The following is a 23,755-nucleotide window of genomic DNA, read 5'->3' as shown; positions in this document are numbered from 1 at the left end:
GGTGGGATTGTTCAGTCCCTACTGCTGTACCACCAACATCCAGCCTTGATGTTGTGGGCCAAGGTAATAAACTAGGAGGTGTTACTTTCAGAGTGACCCACAGGTGTTATGGTAGGATCCAAATACTGTTTGTCTTTACTCTCTGTGTTTGCATGTGTGTGTATAAGTACAAAAGGTTTTGTCAAGAATGAAAATGTCAGAGTTAACTCTTGAAACTGGGAAGATGCTTAGAAAACCTTAGCTGCCTCAATTTATTCTGTGTAAGTGAGAGGAAAAAAAAAAAAAAAAAACTGCAAGATTCTGGACATACTGTCATACTCACCAGCATCTTATAGAATAAATGGCTTGGCTTTCTCCCTGGAATTAATATTTGCACAAAAAATTAATAGAACATAAACAGTGTTGTATTAAACAGTAGAAAGAAAACTAAAATTAAAGAAATCTACAACCTAGATTCTTCCAATATTCTGAAGTGTGCTGACAAACTTGCAGTTAAAGATGTCTGTACAAGAGAGCTGTTCTTGTAATAGTTTTCTGGTAGAACTGCCTGATTCTCAAAAGAGATTTTTTTTTCCTGAAAGTTCTTGGCTGGCTCTTACACACACAAAGAGGGTGAGAAGGACGATATGTTCAGCTCTAGCTTAAAATTGGGTTTGCTAAGAGCTAAATATAATTTTTCTTGTTAAAGTAACATAATCTACAATTAATACTATATACAACTTCAATTATGTTTATGCAGAAATGTATTTGTTATAGTATATTTTGTTATGTCTTGGTAGCACACTTTATAATAACTACAACTTAGAAGAACAAGTAGCACACAATGAGCTTGAAAATGTAAGAAAAAATGTCAAATCGTTCTTAGACTGAATGCTTGAAATGTTTATCTTACTATTGTACTATATTTTGTTTATTAATTCATTTATTTTAAAAATACTGTCCTTCCTACCACCACAATCCATCTGTGGTTCTGTGACAATAGGTGTGAGAGTACTCTGTGGGAACAGTCTTAAGCAGCAGCACACACTTCAACTCAAAGTCACCCTGACTAATGTCCTTGCTGCTGATTGCACGACCTGAGCTGCTTCAGCTGATGTAACACTTCTGCCCTTCCTGAGCAGTCTGATCTTTCATTTCCCTAGAATCATCCTGAAGTAGAAGTAACATATATATTTCATAATATAAACATTGCTTGGGCCAAGGCACAGAAAGAATTTTCAGTGCTCTACCCAAAAACATAGTTTAGTTTTCAACATATGAAGCTTCTGTCCAGATCTGTACTTCAGAATTATACCAGCAGGGTGCCAAAAACAAAATAGCTGCTTCCTGTCAGGGAAGGATAGGAGGAGTAAGGAAGACTCAGACTTCTGTCAAGATCAACCTGGATATATTCTGCAGATTAGAGACAGCAGTGATGACTTACAGGAATCCCCAGAAAACTCAAAGCAAAATGTCAAACTCAATTTAAACAACACTTTTTATTAGGTGGTAGAAATGAAGATAAGTAAACTCTCACTCTATTTTGGGTTTTCTTACTGATGCCGCAAGGATTGGCTTTTCTCAGAATTCTGTGCTCAGATGCATGCATGGCAGTGGAGCTTGTTGCCCTGCACAGCTGTGGGTGCCTAAATGTCACAAGGAGTTGCTGCTAATTTAAATAGATATGGATTTGCCCTTAATAAAAAAAAAATTGGAGTGGGAAGTGAAAGAAATAGAGCTTTCTGAATTCTGCTTTTGAGCAGGAATGTGTGTATAGAAATCAATCCAGAATAGAAAATGATTTTTCTAAGTACTTTTTTTTTTTAGACTGTGATCCAAGAAGTCTTTGGTTATAGTTTGACTAAAAGATTAGATGTCACCAACAGCTTCTGTTGTCCACAAGCGTTTTGTGACCTTCACAGAAATGACATACAGTCTTGGCAACCACCTATCTGTCCTCAGTTCGAAGACCAGATTAGTTTTCCATTGGGAAGCGCCTGCCACCTTGTGGCAAGAACTTTTCCTTTTCTTCAGAACGCATAAAACTAAAAACAAATAAAACAGAAATGTGCAGCTAAAGAAACAGAGAAAGCAGATTAGTGGTTTCCTTTGCTAATTGGGTATTGACTCATAATATTAGCAGTATTTTAAAATAAAAATTTAAATGAGTTTGTCACAACGTTTTTTTCCCTTCAGCTGCTTGTTTCATCTTTCTAATACACTGCAAAAACTAACTCTGAATTACAATATTTACTTAGGAGAACCTCCAACAATTTTGGTTTTCGTACAAAACGTTGCTGAAAGCCACTGAGTGTCAAAGAAGTACACATTTGTGTCCATCCTGTAAAGTAACTGACCTCATTGCTCTATTTACTTTCAGCTATGGGAAACATTGAGCTTTCCTTTCCTATAACCACAAAACTCTGTGTGCTTCATGAAGCCTTTTCTCTGTTCCAAACACAAGAAAATAAAATGAGCCTCTCTGGTTTAAAAAACAAACAAAACACACACAAAACAAAAACCACAACATTCATCTTTGTACTCCTTTTTCTTTTGCACTTGGCAATAACTGTCAGACATTGTGACTCTTTAAGTTCATAAACAGATGGCATAATTTAACTGTTTTCATTGATGATGGTTGAACTGGGGTCATGAAACTGTAGCAGCTTCAGCCATCCCCAAAACCGAGACAGAGGAACATAGGGGAAAAAGTAAAAAGAACTTTACTGATGTGGCTCATAACCCGTTTGGTTCTCAAGTTTAGATGACTTTTTTTCTTGTGAGGTTTTAACTGAGAAATATATTGCAACTATGCTGATTTCAACAGATTAGAACAAATAGTGAACTTCCCAAGTCTGAGTACGAACTCATTCCATTTTAGGACCTGGAAGCAATACTGGGATCAGTAGAAGAAACAACTGGAATTTCATTTGAAATAGTTAAAACTGCCAATATTGCCATTTTTATGCAAACAGAAATCTTGATATGTAGGATTTCCTGTTCCCAACATGTTTTAGCATTTTGTGTTTAAAATATTGATGTCTGTGCTCAAGAGCTGTCAAAGTGATGTTCTAGGAGATTGCAATCTTTTCTTGGAAGACACTGTGTTCAAATACTTGGTAAGCTGCATTTGTAATATTAAGTTAGTGTGGTTCATCCTTTAGCCATTGTGCAATGGTGAAGTTCAAAAGCTGATTCATACACAGATTCCGTGCCATATACTTAGATTGCTAGCATGCAAGACAGATGTTGCTGTGAGTTTGTAGAGTACAAGTATTCTAGAGAAACCCAAGTTCACTTCAAATTGGCTGCTGCCATACACATCTGCATATGCAAAAAACAAAACAAAAACAACCAACTCAAAAACCTTGCTTTCTGAGCAGCAGTAATCTGTAGTTTAATATGTGTGGGTAGTGAAAATGCTAGCATTTTGAGCTCTGCTCTGTATGGAACAAGCCTTTCTATTGTGGAAAAAAAGCTCCAACACATTATGTTCTCCCTTTGTGTCTCGACAGCAGCTGTTATGAGTGTAAGTGCTGCTGTTAGTTTATAGCTTCTCAGCTTGCTCCAAAATGTATCTGAGATGGATAAAACATGATATAAACACAAGGATAGCTATTATCAGAAGCAGCTGTGTAACTACATTCTGGACAATAAAAAATAGCTTTCTGGCTATCTATTAAGAGAACAGTCCTGCCAGATGGACTCTGCAGGAAAGGCATAGATCCCAAATGCTGTGTTATAAGAACTATCAAAAACAAACAGCCATTAAGGCTCATCTAGTGCCACTGAAATAAAATGATAGAAAAAATGTCTGTGAGCCAAATAAGTTGCTTTGTAGCAGCTTTAAAAATCTATTTATGTTTTGAATCTACAGAGTTAAGCCATTAAAAGTTATAACAGGAGCTTAGTGGCTCAGGAAAAGTTGTTCTTGAACAAGGGGTTGTTGTTAAGCATGATTTTCCTGGAGGCATGTGGAAATAGTTTTAGATAGAAATCATTTCAGAGATTAAACTTGGCTTTGTTAGGAGAGGAAATTGAGAAGATAGGAGGAAAAAATTGTAGGCAATTATAGTTATGTGATACTAATTAATTTTTGTAGAAAGGGGATGAGAACTAAAAAAGAAACATGAGGTAGAACTAGAACACAAGTAGGAAAGTGAATGTGAGCCTGTTGTTTTAATCTGTTATTTGCAACTCTAAATTATATTTGGGAGAGGGTTTCCTGTCACATGTATACAAATGGATCTGGCCCAGATAAGGCAGCAGTTACTTCATAGAGAAAATATTTGTTTCACTTAGTGTGCTTTGGTCCACTCAAGTTGATGGCGAAAATTTTTAAGTGAAGTCCATCAAATTAACATTCTTAGTAATGTAGATGTTTTTGTTTCTGTTTAAATTTCCACGTACTGGGGATGAGTGGAATGATGAAATACTATGCTCCAGTCAGAATGTGCCTTTTGCAACAGCCTGGTGAATGTTTTGGGACTTAGTTACTTCTTTGCAGTGCGTAACCAGAATTATGGTGATGCTTTGCTTTTTCTGTAGAAAGCGTAAGGTAGAATAAAAATGATTATTAGCAAACTATATTTCTTGTCAACCTCTAGGATCATGCTGTTGCATGTACTTCTTTTGTATTTCCAAACTGACAGCTCCAAGACAGGGAATATAAAAGTTTGGAGAGGGAAATTTTTTTTTAAAAGGTCACCTGTAACTTGTGAGTATTTTAACTTCTATACAATGGCACTGTGAGTCCTGATTAGAACCTGGTAGGTACAGCATCAAGGTCTAGAATATAGTAAATGTGGCAAAATTAGGTCATCAGTGAAGTGCATGCTGTGCCTGTTTTTCCTACAAATTCAATTTTGAGAGTCTTCTCTAAGCGGATCAGCAAGAGGAAGAGATGCAACCATCACAGTTTGCATAAGAGGAGATTCCAGTGGATTTAAGGAAAAAATATGACAATTGAGCACTGGAACAGGAGCCTGGGAAGGTTGTATGATCTTCCTTGAAGGCAGAATAAATGTCTGAGCAACCTGATCTAACATTGAAATTAGTTTAGCTGCGGTCAGGAGGCTGATGTCCCTTCAAAAATCCCTTCCAAAACAAATCGGTCTGTGATAGAAGGCACCTCTGTCTAAAACAGAGTGGTGTTAAATGCATCGTTTTTTAGTGGACACATGATGTGCTGTACAAGAGATCTGCCACAAGAGGGAGGACGCACGGTGCGGCCCGATGCTTGTGTGAGTGGGCGGTAGCTGAGCTGGAAACTTTCTCACAGACCTCATTCCTGTGCAGGGGCAATCCCCGGACGCCTGTTGTGTGCGAAGCCTGTGATGTGTGAGCTAAAGAAATAGAGGACATTACTTGCTTGCTGACCTGATGCCAGGAGGACCTGGTGCCAGGCTTTAACAGTTGCATTCGGCACAGAGGAACGTGGATTACGACTCTGCTGCATTTTCCTAAGAAGGTAACCTGCTCCAAGGAGCCTTTAGATAAACAAGAAAAAGCTATAAATCTCGTGTCAACATCCACTTCTCAACTCTGCTCAGTCAGCATGGAAAAAAAACTGTACGGCTTTCTTTTTTTGTATTAACTGCTGTTCAAGTACGGGTGCTTTGTATATCATGTTCTTAATTTAGCCTGGTGCTTACAATACTCCTTCAGTTTTCAAGAAGTGGTTTCTGAATAAAGATACAAGTGACTGTCCTCTTTACCTAAATAGTCTTAAAGATAAATTAGTGTTACTGTCAAAATATAAAGAATATTTAACACAGGCTGTATCAGCATGAAACAGAAAATACTGTTACTGTGTGTTCCAGAGGTATAATGTCTTGAGATTGATGTTAAGTAGGAAATTCTCATAGCATTTTTGAACAAATACATAGAATGGAGACTTGGTAATGTATAAGTGATTACTGTTAGTAGTTGAACAGCTTGAGGAACGTGCAGGTATGTTTCATGCTTAAAAGTATTCCTGAAAATCGCTATGGACATAATACTGGTGAAAAAAGAGTGAGTGTTTGGATCCAAATCTATAGTGTGTAACAGATTTATGTAGCATCAGAACAATGTTACTGAATGAAGAAGGCTTGGTACTTTCTCATTAGGAATTTTGAACAAATGAATATCCTTTTTCAGTCATTTTCTTAGGATCTGGTAGAGTTCTAGAGAAAGAGGCTGCAGATATGAGTTGCGTTCTAAAATGAAGAATCTGAAATTGAAGATTGTCTTCAAAAGCTGATTTGCCTTTGTGATAAGTTCTGATGCTTGAGTAATTTTTTTCTCCTTTCTTTAACATCTTACATACTTTAATGTTAAGAACAAAACTAACATTTTATAAATTAGATTTTTTTGTTGTAGTAACAAGTCTACATGTGTGCTTTAACATATTGCTTTTTCCAGTTCTATAGAAATGCTGTTTTGTTTAAGCTTTGGGGTTTTTACAATGTCCATATATTTCTGATATATGTTTATAGAAGAAAAACAACTTCTCAAGGGCTGCACTCCCATTTGAGAAGGACTACAAGAATGATAACATTTCCAGTAACTGCTGTTCCCCGTAATCTTTCTCTTGCGTGTCACAATCAGAAGAAAACGGAACTGTGTTGTCTTTCAGATTTGAAAAAATGTGGGCAAGTACGAAAAGATAAAACATTTGTGGTGTGTTTGAAAACACTCTTTTTAAAATTGTCCATTATTTGAGAGTTCATATTTGGGTATGGGGACAAACTTCACTGTGGCACAAGTACTTCAGCAGACGTCTTTGTGTTGCTGAAGGCAAGTTCATTACTTCCTCTGAGAGCAGTATACTCATTATGGTAAAACTCAGTTGTTAATGCTCATTAATGGTCATCTTCATGGCCTTTGTATGTGTATCTTTCTGCTTTGTAGCATTATTTTTGAATGGTGGAGAAAAACATCTGAAAAATATGGGAAATATTTCAAAACTTGGCAGAACCCTACTAAAAAAACCCAATTGTTGGGAAAAGTCAGGAGGGGACATGGTTTGTGCCAGCATGGAGAGGATCACAGGAGAAGTGGAACTTTTTATACCACAATAGGAGCATGTGACAGGGGCCCAAATGGGGTGACTGGAAAGAAGGGAATCCCTTTCAAATGCAGTCTTCTGTCTGTATCTTTGGAACCTATTGCAATCCATACTGTTGGGAGTACAGTTGCAGAGGGGAACCCTGAAGAGTTGTTTGCTCAAGTTCATGTTGTTCTGAGGGTTCTGGTTTGCAGTCTAGGAAAGAAGCATTGCTGTGTCTGCGCAAGAGGAGGCCAGCCTACTTCCCCTGGGGATCTCCCTCCCAACACTGAGGTCAGAACTCTTAACCTGGAGGAAGTTCTGCCTGATGGAATGTGCTCTGACACAGTGTTGTGGAAGTAGTTGGCAGGCTGTTCTGGTTTGTTCTGCGTTTACACCATAATGCTTATCAGTCCTGACGTCAGAAGAATTTCAGTTATTTAGGACTGCTGAGAAAATAGTTCTCATCTGTAGTCTTTAGATAATAAAATGCATTTGTAGAGCTCCAATCTATTTAAAAATTACTGGATTCAGTAATCTGAATGTGTCAAAGTCTTAGAAACTATGGACAGGGAAAAAAAAAGCAACAGTAAAGTGTGGAAACCTAACAGGAAATAAATTCAGTAGTTGTCCTTTTCTGAGAGAAGTTCTGAGGGAATTGTTTTAAAGGGCAAAGCAATCAATCTCCTATACTTCAGTAGCAAATACCCTACTATTACCTACTTGAGCTCTCAGCTTATCTGGACTGTGTGAGGATGAACTTTCTTCAGGCGGTATTACTAGCTCAAATTGTGAGCTCTAGTTTATTGCACATTTGAGCATTATAGTTCAGCAAACACAAGTATTAATATCAAGGCTGTCAGGAATTTACTGACTGTGCCTATTCCATCTCTTCAGAAACTCATTTCTTCCGGGCTTTGTACTGGTGGCTTTTCTAAGTCTGATACTCCAAATTGTTGTGGCTACACTGCGTACAGAAGAATGATGGGGTTGGAAAGCAATTGTACTGAGATCACTGGTGAAGATGTTGAACAAGACCAGTATTCAGTTTGTCTGAGTGAAAGTAAAAACTGAAGTCTGCTTGTTCAGAACTGACACATCTCAGTGGTTACCAATGGCATTTCAAATATTTTTCTGCTAAAAGCAGTATTCAAAAAAAAAAAAAAAAAAAAGGGGAAAAAAAAAAAAGAAACAACAACATGAGAAAATGACTTCTCCAGTAACTTTTGCTGTGTACAAGCATAAAGATGTGGCAGTGAACAAAAGCAGTATGCGGAAGAGCAATTTACTTGGCTGCTTTGCAGACCTTCTGCATATTGTTGTGTTTATTCACCTGTCCTATGTCTTCTTTCCTACACCACTTCAGGATTGATTCTAAACTTCTCCATACATAGGGTTAGATACTTCTCTTCAAAAGTACTTTCTGACAGATGAGTGCACAAATTGGCACACTCCCAAATCTTGTGAAAGGAACAGAAAAGGCCTAAGCAGCTTCTTAAAAAAGCAATTTACATCAAAGTAGAAGGATTTTTTCAGAATAGCAGTCTATGTATTTCTAAATCTAAGTTGTGAAGTTGTTTCTTCATGCTTCGTGCTCACTTCCGTGTCAAATACCATTTATCAGTCTACCCCACTGCAGCCATCTGTCACACAGCAAGATGAAATAGAATATTGATGCAAAAGCTCAACCTCCACTGCTGTACCACCAACATCTGCCTCTGCTGTCATGGTCCAACTTGATAAAATAGGAGGCGTTACTTTTGAAGGAGTTCTTGTATACTGCACTGTTCTCCTGTCACCTGCAATAAACAGAATGTATGAGAGTGATGTGGGAGTGCGTGTGGAAGTTCCATGGCATCTGATGTGGAAGTGCATATGAAGCAAAGGTATGGAACTGAATTCTTCTGTGCAGAAAAAATGGCACCACTGACATTCATTGATGCTTGCAGAATGTTTATGGAGACCAACCAGTGGATGTGAGCACAGAGAGGCAGTGGGTGGTGTGTGGCTGCAGTGACATTGGGTCACTTCCATTAGTGCAGATATTTATGAGTGTGGCATGCAGGCTCTTGTTCATCACTGTTGAATATGTGGAGCTGATGGTGGTCACTCTGTTTAAAAATGGCATTTTGTAAATAAGAATTTGCTCTTCAGACAGGGTTACTGTGCTCTTTGTTGTATTTGGAAATAACGAGGAGACATTACTTTTGGAGCAAGCCATGTGTAGGTAGTCTGGAAAGACAAGAATCTTAAGAATATGATTTTCACTGTGCTGCTTTTCACTGCCTTACGTCTTTTTTGCCTTTTAATTTTATCACCTTTTAGATATCTGGTGTTTGTTTTTATCTCTGGAAACAATTCATGAAAACAATTTCTGTTAGTAATAAGAACAAAAAAAAATTGTACTACTGGAAAATGGTTTATAAACACCAACTACGTTAACTCATAGTGAGCAACAAATGAAAAGCTAGCATTGTTTTTTCTTTTTTGTTGTTGCCTTTTGGAAAAACTTCAGCTCTGGCTGCACAACATTAGAATCCCAGCAGAACTTTGGTTTGAAAGAATTCATTAGGTGCCTCTAGATTAGGATTTCACTACAACGCACAAAGGAGGTGATTGCTTCTCAAACAGCTTTATAGGTAATTTTGCCAGTAACTCTGAATATAGGGAAAAAGCTTCTCCATGCAAATGTCCTTTTGCTTCCTAACAGATCTTACATTTACTTTTCTCTAGACAACAGGTGTTTCTAGCCTGTTTGTGAAATCATCTTGTTTTTCAGCACGTAAAAAGCTGTTGTATAAGTGCTTTACTACTGTATTAAAACAAAAACAAAAAAACACCAACAAAAAAAGAAAAAAATCAACAAAAAAAACTAACCAACAAATGATACCTTGATTGCTCTTGAAGTTATCGTACTCGTTTTCTCATTTTCCTCGTTGAAATAAAGTGACCCTCTGAAATTTGGCACAAAGCGTAGCTTAGAGAAAGTGCAGGGTTTCAATAGCTTTCCTTTGCAGAAGCTCTGGTGAGCTGTGTGTTTCAACAAAAAAGGAATTTGCTGATAAGGGAGAAGCTGTTTTTTTTGGAATTTCTCAAAAAATGTATCCATGTCATTTCAGTGTCAGGTTTCCCCAGTAATGGGAACAAACCAGTTAAAGTTGTTCTAACAGAAAAACTATCTCGTTATGGTATTTTGGGAGCTGCTTTGGGGAAATGGGGGTCTAGAGTCTGTCAGGCTCACTATCAGTTCCAAATGGGAAGATGATTCCTGTCAGCTGGTGACAGCAGCAATGTTTATGGAGTGGTTATAGGTGCAAAAGCATAATAGCCACAGATTTTAAAATTTTATGGAGAATCTAGCTATCTTACTGTTCCAGTTCCCACCTTCTGTTCTTTTCATTGTTGTTTCTTTCTTTCTCCTTACAGAACCAACTGCTGCCTTTACCAGGAAGAGGGCGTTTTGGCTCTGCTTGTACTGTTAAACCTCTGTCTGCAGACTGGAAATTTTCCTGTTTAATTGTGGTCAGCGAATACTGTGGTATCTCTTTGCTTTAACAAACTTGCAAATGAAGCAAAATCCAACACAGTTGTTGCTGTGGCTGTTGATGTTCCTCTTTGATACGGTGCCATTCATCTGTGAGAAATCAATGAAAGACAGAGCTATCAAACTGATGCAAGATACACGTTTAATTGATGGGTATGTAAGCATCTTCAACTAAACTCTCAGTGAATCTTCATAAGTGAGGAGGAGGTGCTAAAATGTGTTAGGATAAGTTGGGATGCAGACTATTCCTGGCACGTAGTAGTTAGTTACTGTTGAGATTTATCAGCTGGACAGAATTCCAATTCAAAGGCTAATTAATGCAAGAACGTCTTACTCTAAATGCATTTGTGATTTTCTGGTGAGATTTCAGTGCTGAATTATTGTTTCCCTTCACACATTGCCCTTGTCTCCTTCCCATAATTTAGTGGCATCTTTGGTAGTGATGACTTCTTTACACAGTTAGAAGGCAGGTACCGTGATTTGAAAGAGCATCCTTACAACTAGAAGGAATTACATCTCTGATGTGTTTTAACCTGAGAACAGAAGCACTGGTTATAATGAACATTTGCTTCTAAGGAGCATGGTGGATGATATTAGCATGAATGGGCATGAATGCATGGATTAGCATGAAGAATGAAGATATTATTCTTCTATTCCTTCAGAAATAGAGGGAAAAAAATAAATACAGATGCATAACAGCAGTAAAAGTGAGAAGCATAAAGCTTTCTTGCTGTCCTGATTAGAAGGAGCTTTAAGAATTAAAGATGCTTTGCAAAGGAAGGATACTTTTAGTATCTGTTAAACCAGGATTATTGGCAGTTATTGGTCTGTAAAACTAAGAAGAATTGAAGAAATTACATTTGGATTAGAAGAGGAACAACTTATTTCCACCCTACTTGTTTTCCATTCTAGCCACAATGACTTTGTGCTACGGCTGAGAATGTTTTACCAAAATAGAATCAGTAAAGTCAACTTAAGAGAAATCAACAAGACACACACGAACCTTCTGAAACTTAAGGCTGGTTATGTGGGAGCTCAGGTACGTACTGTCATGGCAGTGAGCCTGTATGAGGACACGTTTTTCCACTTGCCTCATTCCCTTCCCAATCACAGAGGTATTACTGGCTCTGGTTCTGGCTCTTTGTGTTCAGAGAGACAAAATGATACTGAAAAGTAACAGGCACTTTTGTGTGTCATTTGTATTGCAAATGTTTGTGTTTATAATACAGCTACCCTTGATCAAAACAGCAGCAATTGCTTTCTGGTAAATGAATTATATTAAAAAAGTTACATCTGCTTTTCTGCATGTATTGTGGAGTTGTTTAGTAAGTTTGGAGAGCTGAATTGCACTACATTTTGTTCAGAGGGGAAAAATTATAGTAGCTTGTAAACTGTAAGAAATCACTTTGACCTGTACTTGTGAACTCCACTATTAGCAATCTGTAGCTTCCTGGTTGGAACACAGATCATCTAGTTTACTTGTCAATGTCTCTTTCAGTTTTGGTCAGTGTATGTTCTTTGCAGCGCTCAGAACAAGGATGCTGTGCGTCTGACCTTAGAGCAAATTGATGTTGTCAAGAGGATGTGTAACAGCTACGAAGAGCTTGAACTTGTAACAACTTCCCAAGGTGATACTCTCTCTTGCAGCTGTTATTTATTTATTTTTTTAATTAGATTTCCAAAAGCATGTGCAGAAGAGAAGAAACTGTAAGCGGGCAAGTTAGCTATCCTAGTTTAAAGAGTAACTTCCATTTTTCTATTCAACTACAATATCTGATTGTACAAAGCCCTGGCTTGCTGCAGTTGTAAGATAATTTTCCATATAAGTAAACACTGAAATAAAGCTCCTGTCTTACAAAAACATCAGTATTATTTTTGCAACTCTGAATAACCATTTTTTCTCAATAGTGTATGAAATTGCTTTGGAATTACTTTGATGTTTCCAGGTATCTCTGACAGTAGGAAGATTGCATGTTTGATTGGAATAGAAGGCGGTCACTCCATTGACAGCAGTTTGGCAGCATTGAGGATGTATTATGACCTAGGTGTTCGTTACATGACTTTAACACATTCCTGCAATACTCCTTGGTAACTAATGTGCATGTGTTTGTGTAACCATATCATGCAATGTGGTGGCAGTTCCAGGAGGGGGAAAAATGTAGATTCAAATAAAGTCTGCCTGTGTCATACTCAGTCCAAACAAAGTCAAGGATGACAGGGTTGGGAGGTCGATCACCTGCCCTGTAGCAAGTGGGTGTCTGGAGGATCTGTTGTGCGGTGCTTCCTGCACTGACAATTTAAAAACTTTTAAACTTTGTTAGCAATAGAAAAACAGGAAAGTTGCCTTCTGCTTTGTTTTATTAGAGAGGGTTGCATAGGTCAAAACAAACAAAACCAACAAAATAAGATGATGAATATAATGTGGCTTAAAGTTAGTAAATGCTTTCTAAGAACTTGGCAGTAAGAAGCCTTTAAAGCCATCATCTCAAAATCATGGGTCCCATATGCGGCTCTGGAGATGGTTACTCAGTTCCTCTCTCAGAGTATGAGTACCTACTCTTTGTTGAATTGACAAACTTCCTTTAAACTAAGGCAAAAGAAAGCTGTGTGCAGAAGTCTGAAACATACTGGCTTTATGGCTGACGGGTAGCTGACAATTCACCTTTGCTTTCTGAAGAAGTTTTGTTTAATCAGAAAAATTCGGGCTTGTCATTGTCATTGTGAAGCTTGTCATTTTTACACAAACATGCAACAGACCTGAACAGTAAATATATGGAACACTATGTGAACAAGATACTTATTGTGCAGCTCATTATCCTGCAGTTTGGCTGTGTGATATGGCTTTATTGTGTATAACATATGATGTTTCAGTAGCTGATACTGTAGTCTGCAGAATATGACTCTCCTCTCTCACTCCTCTTTTTAAGGTCTGAATCTTCATCTAAAGGAATACACAACTTTTATCCTAATGTTATTGGTTTGACTGCATTCGGCCAAGTAAGGATCTCTTTTTGATTGATAATCTAATCAATCTCTCATGCAACTAACAACTTCTGACCTTTCCAAGAACAACTTATCATTAAAAACTATTTCTTGTAAGTGCTTGCTAGTTAGGAGTGATTAGGATTCAGTAAGTATGAATTTGTGATGTTTATGTATTAGATTTCATTCTAACAACTGTTTCAACACAGTTCTGATGTGTGAAATAAAGTGGAAGTAGTGAGATGTGAATAACAATTCAAAAAATTTATTTTGGATTGATTAAGTTTGGTTTGAGCATGTGGTGGTATTCTAGTTAATTATGAGTGAATAAATCTGACAGCTGCAGAATTTATCTGGTTACATACATCATCTAAATAATTTCCTTTAAGGAAACACAATACTGACACTGTTGTCTGTAAATCTGTTCTAGGAAGTGGTAAAGGAAATGAATCGTCTGGGTATGCTGATAGATTTATCTCATACTTCATATTCCACAGCAAAAACTGCATTACGTATCTCAAAAGCACCAGTAATTTTCAGCCATTCTTCTGCATTTTCTGTTTGTAATCACTCCAGAAATGTTCCTGATGATATCCTCCTGAACCTGGTGAGTGCTTTAAAAAAACAAACAAACAAACAACAAACCAAAACCAACAAAATGAGGGGGAGGTGCCAGTGTTTGACTAGTCTGAGGCAAATTTATACATGCAAATCACAGTGTTTACATTTCACCCCCTCATCTATGAACTGGACTTAAGCAGATCCCAAAGCAGCAAGTTACACGTTCGCTTCTGAAGTATCTTCTTTGGGTTGTGTTTTATCTTTCTTTACAAGAATAAAGTGGTCGCAAATTCTTTGAAATTCTCATAGAGTTTGTTTGATGTAGTCACTGGACTCTGGTGATTCAGGCCATATGAGGATGTAATGAATCCAGGGTGAAGGGCAGAAAGGCAAAGCCTTGTGTTGCCATCTGACCTTTGATGTATATTGTTGTTATGCTCACTGGTGGATGGATAGAAAAGGTTCTGCACAAGATGCCTATGACGTTTGCAGGACACACATACGGACACTCATCACCAGTCTCTTCCTTTCTTTCAGAAAAAGAACAAGGGGATTATTATGGTGACATTCAATGCAGATGTACTGGCCTGTGGCAGAAAAGTTGTTAATGTTTCTACCCTAGCAGGTTTGAAGTGAATACATTTTGATTTCTGTGGGTGGCTTCCAAGAATTTCTTGCCATCTGGGTCATTTTTCAGACTGTGTAAATGGTACTGTTTGCTTATTTCCTTCCCCACACTATCCCAGCTCTGAGTCTTTTTGGAGCTGATGTTCATTTAAACTATAGCAAGAGCTACAGGGTGCATAGCTTGAGGGACTGATACTCCTACATAAAGCCAAGAACTATTAATCCCAAAGTAATTGTTACTTGCTGGAAAATACCTTAAACCTTTCCACTTAAGAGTCCAAAACACTGGTATGTAATGGGTAATGAAAAATCTGTTGGTATATTTGGGCTTTCTGTTGGGAATAAATGTGCTGAGATGACTGTATCTTTTTCTTCGTTTATATCTCACTGATTTAGATGTTATATTGAAGACTGCTATCTGATGCACTTTGTAACATAGAATACCCAGATGAGCACGAGTAAATATTCTGAATGCATTGACTGTGCTATTAAAATTTAACCTGTATTATCAGGGTGTCTTTTGAGCTGTTTTTAAAAATAATTTGACTACGAATACATGTTTATGAACAGTAGTCTGGTGCCAGTATGTCTGAACTGAATTATTTCTTCCTGGGATGTGCTTACAATTTGTTTTCTTTGTTATTTTCTTTCAGATCATTTTGATCACATAAAGAAAATTGCAGGTTCAGAATCAATAGGAATTGGTGGTGACTATGATGGAGTGGAACGGTTGGTAAAATCATAAACACATTGATATTTGCTCTTAAATTTTGATTCCTTTGGGGAAAAAAAGAAGATAGACTAAAAGAGTTTTAGTTTTAGTCCTGTGGTGAATGCTAAAACAAGCTTTATGAAGAAAGGACACAAATATTACATGCAAGAATAAGTGCCTTAAGTGAGGACACCAGCCCTAATGTATAGTCAGCTTTGCAAACGTGTGCTGTAGGCAGCAGTTTGTGCATGCAGAAATGATGATGGAGGCTGCCTTCTTCCAGACCAGTGATGAATTACAGAAAATATGCTTCACCCTTCAGAAGGTAAATGAGTTACCCCAGGACTGATGGTTGTGGTCCTTTTCAACCCAGACCATTCTATGATTCTGTGACTGCTGCAAAACTCTTCTCTCTGCTGTTACTTTCTAGAGGGAAAAGCCTAAAATGCCTTGGGGCTGTGTAACCACCCCTGCCTTCTGGGCTCAATCAGCTATCCTTGGCATATGCTCAAGGAAAGCAGAACATAGTGAACTGTCTAAAACATAATCTTTTCTGTTCACTCCTGGGCAACTGTATCTGGTGATACAGATGTTTTCTCCTACTCTCAAGGCCACATATAGGAGGTTCAGTGCTGTTGTCCTGCCTGCACATAAGTGCGTGTTCCTTCCAGAATGCATAATTTAGTTCTACTGAGATCCTCTCTGTGAAAAAGTCTTGCATGTTGTCTCAGTCCTGCTTTGTGTTACATCAGTTGGATTCTTCATTTTTATGACATCTCAGAGGAAGAAGTGGGTATAAAAAAGCTCATTCTAAAAGTGAATATGTGCAAAAGACTACTTAAATATTTTGGTACATTTTTAAGCGATCTGTGTTGAATGTTCTTGTGTACTTGTTCTCTTGCCAACAGTTTCCCTGAGGGACTGGAAGATGTTTCGAAATACCCTTCTTTGATTGAGGAACTTCTTAGAAGAGGGTGGAATGAAACTGAACTAAAAGGGGTCTTAAAGGAAAACTTCCTCCGTGTCTTCAGGGAAGTGGAAAATGTAAGACTAAAAACTAAACCGAATACTGATTCTTACTAAAGGGAAGAGAGACACTGCTGATGTATTGTTTTTTTATATATACAATGAGAGAGTCATGAGGGAGCGTAAGTACTTAAAGTAATTATTCCAAACGCCAGGAAAGAAACTGAGATGCCAAGAGAATATTAGCAGAATAAAGGAAAGTGAGAGAGAGAGTGGATGGAACTCTGGGGGGCCTTTTCTCTCTGGGGTAGTCTGGACAAGTAAACGTAATTGACTTCTAAACACAGTCACTGCACACTTTGGAGATGCTGATGATTTTCCTACCACATAGACCTTTTTCTTAACTGTGTTTGTTGATGCAGTAACGAATGCTGACTCCCGAAAGTCAATTAAGTTCTTGTCCTAGGATCAGTCTCCTTTCTAAATGGCTCTTGTCATGACTAGGTCGCTAACAGACAGTAAGTGTAACAACTAGATCACAGCAAACTTGAAGTATAAATGTCAGAAAGGAGTCAAGAAGAACGAGGGAGAAGTGGCAAGAAAAGAGACAGTATGAAAAAAGTAAGAATACCCTAAGTGATAACTTTTGAAAAGGCCTAGGTTGCAAATTGCAAGCTGCCTGCCTGTTCTTGTTTTTCTTCACAGAATTTAATAAGTAGGTATTACACACAAGACCTTATAGACAATATATATTTTTTTCCCATTTACCGTTTTGAGGTATGTTACGTGTAAAGAAATTAAGGAGTTTTGTACTATTCCAACTACTCTGCCAGAATATCTGCCTGTTGCTGAGTTGTATATGTGGCAACCTGATGTGAAAAGGCAGACATTCATCATACTTAATCAGCCTATGCGATTTTTTCTAATCATCTTCCTTCTGAATTAGACATCTTTGAAATTCTGTCCTGTGGATATGAGCTGACTTGTGGAAGAATGCTTATGAGTTTGTTTACTTACGGCCTTTTAATTAGTGCATTTGCATGTAGTGGAAGCTGAGGCAAAGAAAAGCCAGTACTGTGACTATTGCTATAATTCATTTGCAACTATTACTGTGAAATATTTCATTGGAATGCAAATATGAGGATAACGATGTTGTTTTACTCAAGTTCAAATATGCTTTTGCAATACAGTTTGAGTTGCTTCACTTGAAATAGCATTGAATTTGCCAGCTACATTAAGATTTTTGCCATCGTATCAATCTGGCTTTCAAGGGCAATCTTTTGAATTTTTCTAGGTGCGGAACACTAATGGAGGATGGATGGATGTGGGTGAGAGTGAAATTCCTCATGAAGAAGTACAAAATTCCTGTCGCCTAGACCTACATAATATTCAGATTCAACCTGACAGGTCTTTTGGATTTCCTTCTATGGCACAGTCATTTAGTCTATCACTTGTATTTGTACCATATTTAATACTATATTATTATTTATAATATTGTGGATTCTGGAGAGAATGAAGAAAATTAATGCCACTAGTTACCTTCTGAGGGACGAGCTGTTAATGTAGACCTAGGCTAGAATATTTAATACCGTTTCCATACTTTCACCTGCACACTTGGAAGTTAGCGTAGATTTTAAATGTTGTGGCAAAAGCATTTAGAATTAAAGTGAGAAATTCTATCACCCTGATCAAACCAGGAGCAACTTTGTAAATAGAAAATAGTTGTGCTTAATAAATAAATCCTCTAATACATGACACATGATTTTGGTACACATGTTGTGGCATTTGATGTTAATACCAGGGTCTAGAATCAGCAGTACCACACAGGCTTTAGTGGGCACGATTATGATATTGAGACAGCTGTACCAGGATTTTGTCCAACATAACTTCTTTTTACATGGTACAGGAGTCACCACTGGTTAGAGAAGACACCCCCACCCTAGTAGGTGTAGAAGAGTGCTTGTGTGTGTTTTTTGGTTTTTGTTTTTAGTTTAGACAACAAACTGGATAATGTGGGTACTTGAATTCAGTTTTCATACCTACATTTAGCTTTAGAGAACCATTCTGTAGTACTAAACTCATTTTTGAACCCTGACCAGGACAATGGGAAGCTGGAGAATTACTGAAGGGAGAAGGTAGGTGGCTCATATTCGGATGTTAGCAGAATAAAGGAGCAGATGTTCAGGTAGTGTTGTAGGTACTCTTGTTTAATTTGAGGATAATGTCAAGCAGGAACAGAATTGAAACAGCAAGTCAGTTTTTCTCTAGAATAACTTGAGGCTGTTCCTGCCATCCATTCCTGCGTACGTGTGCCAGTAGTGTTTCTGGAGGAAGACAGTTCCTGCTGTTGCTTCAAAATGAAGCTTAATTAGCTCGTCTGATAGGCTGGTCTCATTGATAAGTATATTCTGAATATGTTAGAGGCACTTGAGGAATTATTTGCAAGCTGTGTTGAATATTTTAGTGCAAACAAACCAAGTTTTTAAGAATAGTTTCTCAACAAATACTGAGACTATTTATGGATATACAGTGGAGAATTTCAGCACAAGTTCTGTCTTCTCAGTACTGCTTAACTGGTATCACAAATTGTTTTTAAAGCACGTGATGCTAGTCAAATGATAAATGCAATAATGTAGATATTTACTTTGCATTCTTACTTCTGCTAATAGTTTCAAAAGCTGCTGGAAAACTGCCACCCATGGTCTCTGTTCACAAAAATAGTACTGTGATAGTAAGTCAATTGCATATTTGAAATGTAAGATGCCTTTTTATTTTTGTGTTGTCAATTTCCTGCCTAATTTCTACTCTTTTTTCCCATTACTGAAGCATGGATTCAAAATACATTTGTCTCCTTGAAGGTGTGGATAATACCTTTGTATCGTTCTGATTTCATGATAGTATAGGTAATTGTGGTTTACTTCCTTGTTTTATGTGTAGTGTATTTGTGCTTATTTTCTGACTTTTGTGTAACATTTAATTTGTAATCCCATGGAAAACTATGAAATTAAATAAAATATTGTTTAAAATTTTCTAGACGCTGTTGCAATCTCACAAAACAGTGTAAAGTTCAAAACCATATGAAGCCCTGAAATAAACCCTGTGCAACTTTGCTGCAGAAGGAAGGTCATGGTATTGTGAGGCTACTGAGCCTCTCTGCATTGGAAGCTAGTTCCGCCAGGGTAGACAGAAGAAAGTCGGAAAGATTTAAGCCTACAGGCTTTAAGGCTCCTGGAGGTGGGTAGTTAGCTTCATCTTCATTCAAATGCAGCCTAACCTGGAGAGAAGTTTTAGCAGGTACTTCTGAAAGGGAAATGCAATGACACTGTGTCACCCACAGCAAATCCTTGATGACAGTGTTCTGGCAGCAGCTCACTTGATCAAGCTATGTGGAACTAGACAGACTGCATCAAGGTAAGATAACCTCTACTTTACAACGTTTTGCACAGATGTGTAGTGACACAGAAGTCCCGCTTTCCATTGCTCCTTACAAAGTTATCTGAGAAAACTTCAAATAAATTGCTTGCATGAGACTGACTCAGTGAGCGACTTGTTTAGGCCACAAAAGGATTTTGACACATTTTACATTGAATGCGGAGAACTTAAACATAAAGTTCAATGGGCATCTGCACCACAGAATCAACTTTGAAAGGACAAATATCATCACATCTCCATCATCTTCTGAAGTGAAGTACAGTCAACTTTGACTGTTTCAGTGCTACCCTGAATCTTGGCTGCACGTTGTTATGCTTGTGACAGCATTACTGATTGTTTAAATACATGGTAAACTAGTTTAGGAGGCTGATCTATCTGGAATTACTCTTTTTCTCTCCCCAGTGATGGGTTTTCTACTGATCATCTCTGACAAAGTGCTCACAATTAGAGGAGAAGCAGAAAAGCAGAGCAAGACTGCAGCAACTGAAGCTTGGATTTATTCTGTTTGCTATTTGTAACAGAAATGCTAAGTCATGGCCTGAAGTAGTGATTAAGCACCTGGTAGGAAGGGAGGGCCAGCCCAGGGGAGCTGGATCCACCCCTTCTCAGACCTCATTTAAGGGTTGGCAGTGGAGGCAAATGTATACTGTTGGAGATCCCTGCGTACACTGAGGCCTTCCGAACGTAAACAGCTTCTTTCCCTTATTTCTCTGCCCATGGCTGTTATGTTTCAGCAAATTCTCACTAGCTGCAGCATGGGATCTTGCTGCTCTGCTGTCGTTGCACTTTCTACCCTGTTACGTTACTGATAAGTTGCTCATTTGTTCACCCTTCCCTGAACTAACGCATGTGGAATAGATCAACTTACTTCAAATTCTGAAAATGCAAAGTGGTTAGTCTACAACTCCTTTCCTCCTCCATTCTCTTGAAAAAAGAAAAACAAACATTTGCATTTGTGCTTACAATTTGATTAGATTTGATTCACAGACCCAGAGCAGCCTGTAGATTAGCTGAACTGTGTTCAGAGCAGGCTGATGCTGGACTATCCTTCTGGGCCACTTTGGAGCATTTAAGTCAGTGTTCTATTAAACATATATTTTTCATCTGATATTGATTTTTATCATAGAATCATAAATCATTAGGGTTGGGAAGACCACTAAAATCATCTAGTCCAATTGTCAACCCAACCTCACCATGCCCAATGAATCATGTTCTTCAGTGCAACGCCTACTATTTTCTTGAAACCTCCAGGGACAGTGACTTCACTGCCTCCCTGGACAGCCTGTTCCAATAACTCACCACTCTTTCAAAGAATAAATTTTTCCAAATATCTAACCTCACCCTCACCCTCCCCTTGTGCAACTGGGAAGGCTGTTACTTCTCCTCCTATTTCTGTTACCTGGAAAAAGAGGCTGACCTCCACCTTGTTACGACCTCCTTTCAGGTAATTATCTTGTCAACTTACAAGCTTGACATCTACAAAGAAAACACCTTATGATGGTTGTTGGGTGTTTGGTGCTCCTACGATGGGGAAAAAAAAATAATTGAACCTAAAATCTTTTATTAACCTTCACATTTATTTATAAGATGATTATGTAATTTTTGTCAGAGAAAAACAAAATTCCATAGGAGGAAAGTATTTTCATCCCAGTTCTGTTTTTAATAAACGTCAAGATCTCTGGTGACTAAGATAAAACCTTGGTTACCTGTTGTCTAGTATTATCAGATGAGCTGTTCACACAGTGAGTTCCTTAAATTGCAGAGGTGACAACCTCATTTGTATGTTGTTTGAGAAGTTGTTGCAATTCATGATTATTTTCATTCAGAGTAAAAGCAGCAAACAACCTTTCTTCTGTGCATCATATTCCTGTGATCTCAGAGGAGATATTAGACCTGGTTCAACTGCTTCTGTCATGAAAAAATCTGTCATGAGAGCCAAAAAACTGTAAAAAAACAGTGTAATGAATGCTCAGCATTTAACCTACCTGACAGAAACACTGCTGCTTCTACTCATCTCAAGTGAGAGGTCGCTTCATTTTGCTCTGTTTCTGTTGATTTGTAAACTTTGCTAGGATGATTCTCTCCCTTATGGGTGGGTATTTTTCTCTGAAGTTCTTTCTCTGTAATCTCACCTCAGTATTTTCATAAAACGTTTCTTTCACCTATGAAGTCAGCAGTTTTACAATGAAAGAAAGGCACGATACCTGGCAAGCAAGAATTCAGGTTTCTCTATGAGTTTTGCTGAGAAACAAAATCGATTTTAAAACGGCTAATCCTAGAACTGAAGCTACTATGAGTTCTCTCAGACAAATAAAATGGAAGTTTCTTCTCTGAGTCATTCATTAAAAAATAAATAGATCACAGCAAATCTAAGTGCTGAAAATCCACCTGAACTGAAAAATTTTATATTAAAAAAAAAAAAAGAGAGAGAAAAATGGAAGAATAAAAGGAAGCACAACAAACCACGGAATGTTTTTTCAGCTCTTAATCCTCCAATGAAAATTACTGCAATATTTAACCATTTTAGTGGAGAAAACTTTGGTCTAGTTTGTCTTATTTTAAAGTACTAAAACTGAGTTTGAAGGGAGAAATTAAAAAATTTAGGCTTAGTAATTTTTCAGTCTAAAGTGGAGTTTAATATGTATTTGTAGAAAATGTCTATTTCGTGCACCAAATGCAGTTATGAGTAACTTTGAAAGTGGGGAAGGAGGAAGTTCCTTGAAGTAAACAAATTTTGATGATAAGTGGCACCATAGTGTCCTCTTGTGGTCTTTTAATACGTAAGCCATGGCATATTTTCTAGGAGAGAAACATCAAAAATGTTCCATTTCAGGTAACATACCAGCCCTTGTACAAATACAGCTTGACCTTTCTTTGCCTTGCTTTTCCCCTGAAATGTCTTATGGAGAACTGTACTTTGTATCTCCCATAAAATCTCATTACTGTCTGCTCAGTTCTTAATGCATAGATGCACACGTTGTCCTCTCCAGCAGACCTCTTTCACTGACTGCTTACCATTAAATAGAAGCCAACATTTGGCAGTGAGAAATATTTCTACCAGGTTAACAGTTTCTGGCCTGCTTTGTTCATAAAGCTGGATTGATCCTCGGATGTGGAGAAGCAGGAATGTGCTGAAAATGGAAGCTCACTGTGATCAAATCCTAGCAGTGAATTTGCAGGATTTCTGCCAAGCCTTGTGTTCAGTGGAGCTGTACCTTGGCTGTGGCATGTTTTGTTATGACAGCTTTTCTGATGGTCAGCACTAGGCTGCTTGTCACCCAATTACATTTGAGTGGGGGAAAAAGTCCCTTAAAACAAATAGATTACAGACTCATTGCGGTACGTATTCCAGCACGACATGATGGGGCATCTGGATCCCTTGCAATAACCCTTTAAATTCTTTAGAGCAAACCATCATAGCCCAAATAGAATACTTCCAGCCTGTAGTACAGCTGAAGTTGTGGTATTTAAATATCTGTATTTATGTGTTAGCTTTAAAACTTGCAAGTATTTGTTCCTTCCAGGAAGTAGGAAACGTAAAAGTCATCTCCCAATACAGTTTCTGATGCTGGGTTGTCTTATCTTTAAATAGCAAATCATTTCCACTGTGAAGGAGTTGAAATGCTGTTATGTTTTGTTGTTTGTTTCTTGTTAACGTTGCACACTGCAAGTCTGCAAGCTAACAGTACTCTGGGGCTCATATAAAAAGGCATTTGATGTACTACATCACCTGGTGAAGGCTGAGTCAAGCTGTGGTAACTTTACTGATAGTAATTCTGCATTCGCTTTCTCCTAGGATGAGCATAGGCAAATCGTGCCAGAAGCTGTAGATTGTCATCTGTTGGGGATGTGAAAGAACACCTTGCACTTGTAAGTCAACAACTAACAAACGTGGTATGCAGCTGCTATCTCATGCTGGAAT

The 23,755-nt window shown here is 37.9% G+C and overlaps 1 protein-coding gene across 3 annotated transcripts; it reads left to right on the top strand.

Annotated features, from left to right (window-relative positions):
* Nucleotides 1-5,251: 5,251 nt before the first annotated feature.
* On the top strand, nucleotides 5,252-19,427 carry LOC125699369 (dipeptidase 2-like). Of its 3 annotated transcripts, none has more exons than XM_048958857.1 (11): nucleotides 5,252-5,449; nucleotides 10,436-10,706; nucleotides 11,466-11,592; nucleotides 12,052-12,181; nucleotides 12,500-12,641; nucleotides 13,481-13,550; nucleotides 13,966-14,142; nucleotides 14,634-14,721; nucleotides 15,377-15,452; nucleotides 16,344-16,479; nucleotides 17,696-19,427. In XM_048958857.1, the coding sequence occupies exons 2-11, from the start codon at nucleotides 10,576-10,578 to the stop codon at nucleotides 17,891-17,893; spliced, it is 1,275 nt and encodes a 424-aa protein (XP_048814814.1). In that variant the 5' UTR covers nucleotides 5,252-5,449; nucleotides 10,436-10,575; the 3' UTR covers nucleotides 17,894-19,427. The 3 variants fall into 3 exon arrangements, with proteins under 3 accessions (XP_048814814.1, XP_048814815.1, XP_048814816.1); XM_048958858.1 differs by lacking the exon at nucleotides 5,252-5,449 and adding an exon at nucleotides 8,272-8,895; XM_048958859.1 differs by lacking the exons at nucleotides 5,252-5,449; nucleotides 10,436-10,706 and having other exon boundaries at nucleotides 11,472-11,592; nucleotides 12,078-12,181.
* The last annotated feature ends 4,328 nt before the right edge of the window (nucleotides 19,428-23,755 follow it).

The sequence above is a fragment of the Lagopus muta genome, chromosome 12 (assembly GCF_023343835.1).
Source record: "Lagopus muta isolate bLagMut1 chromosome 12, bLagMut1 primary, whole genome shotgun sequence".
Classification (NCBI taxonomy): Eukaryota; Metazoa; Chordata; class Aves; order Galliformes; family Phasianidae; genus Lagopus; species Lagopus muta.
This window is presented reverse-complemented; position numbering and strand designations above follow the sequence as displayed.

Bases quoted from the DNA above. Each gene is read 5' to 3' on its own strand.
- LOC125699369 (XM_048958857.1), top strand. From the start codon at position 10,576: ATGAAGCAAAATCCAACACAGTTGTTGCTGTGGCTGTTGATGTTCCTC. The intron at 11,593-12,051 runs GTACGTACTGTC...TGTCTCTTTCAG, and splicing joins CTGGTTATGTGGGAGCTCAG to TTTTGGTCAGTGTATGTTCT. The intron at 15,453-16,343 runs GTTGGTAAAATC...TCTTGCCAACAG, and splicing joins GACTATGATGGAGTGGAACG to TTTCCCTGAGGGACTGGAAG.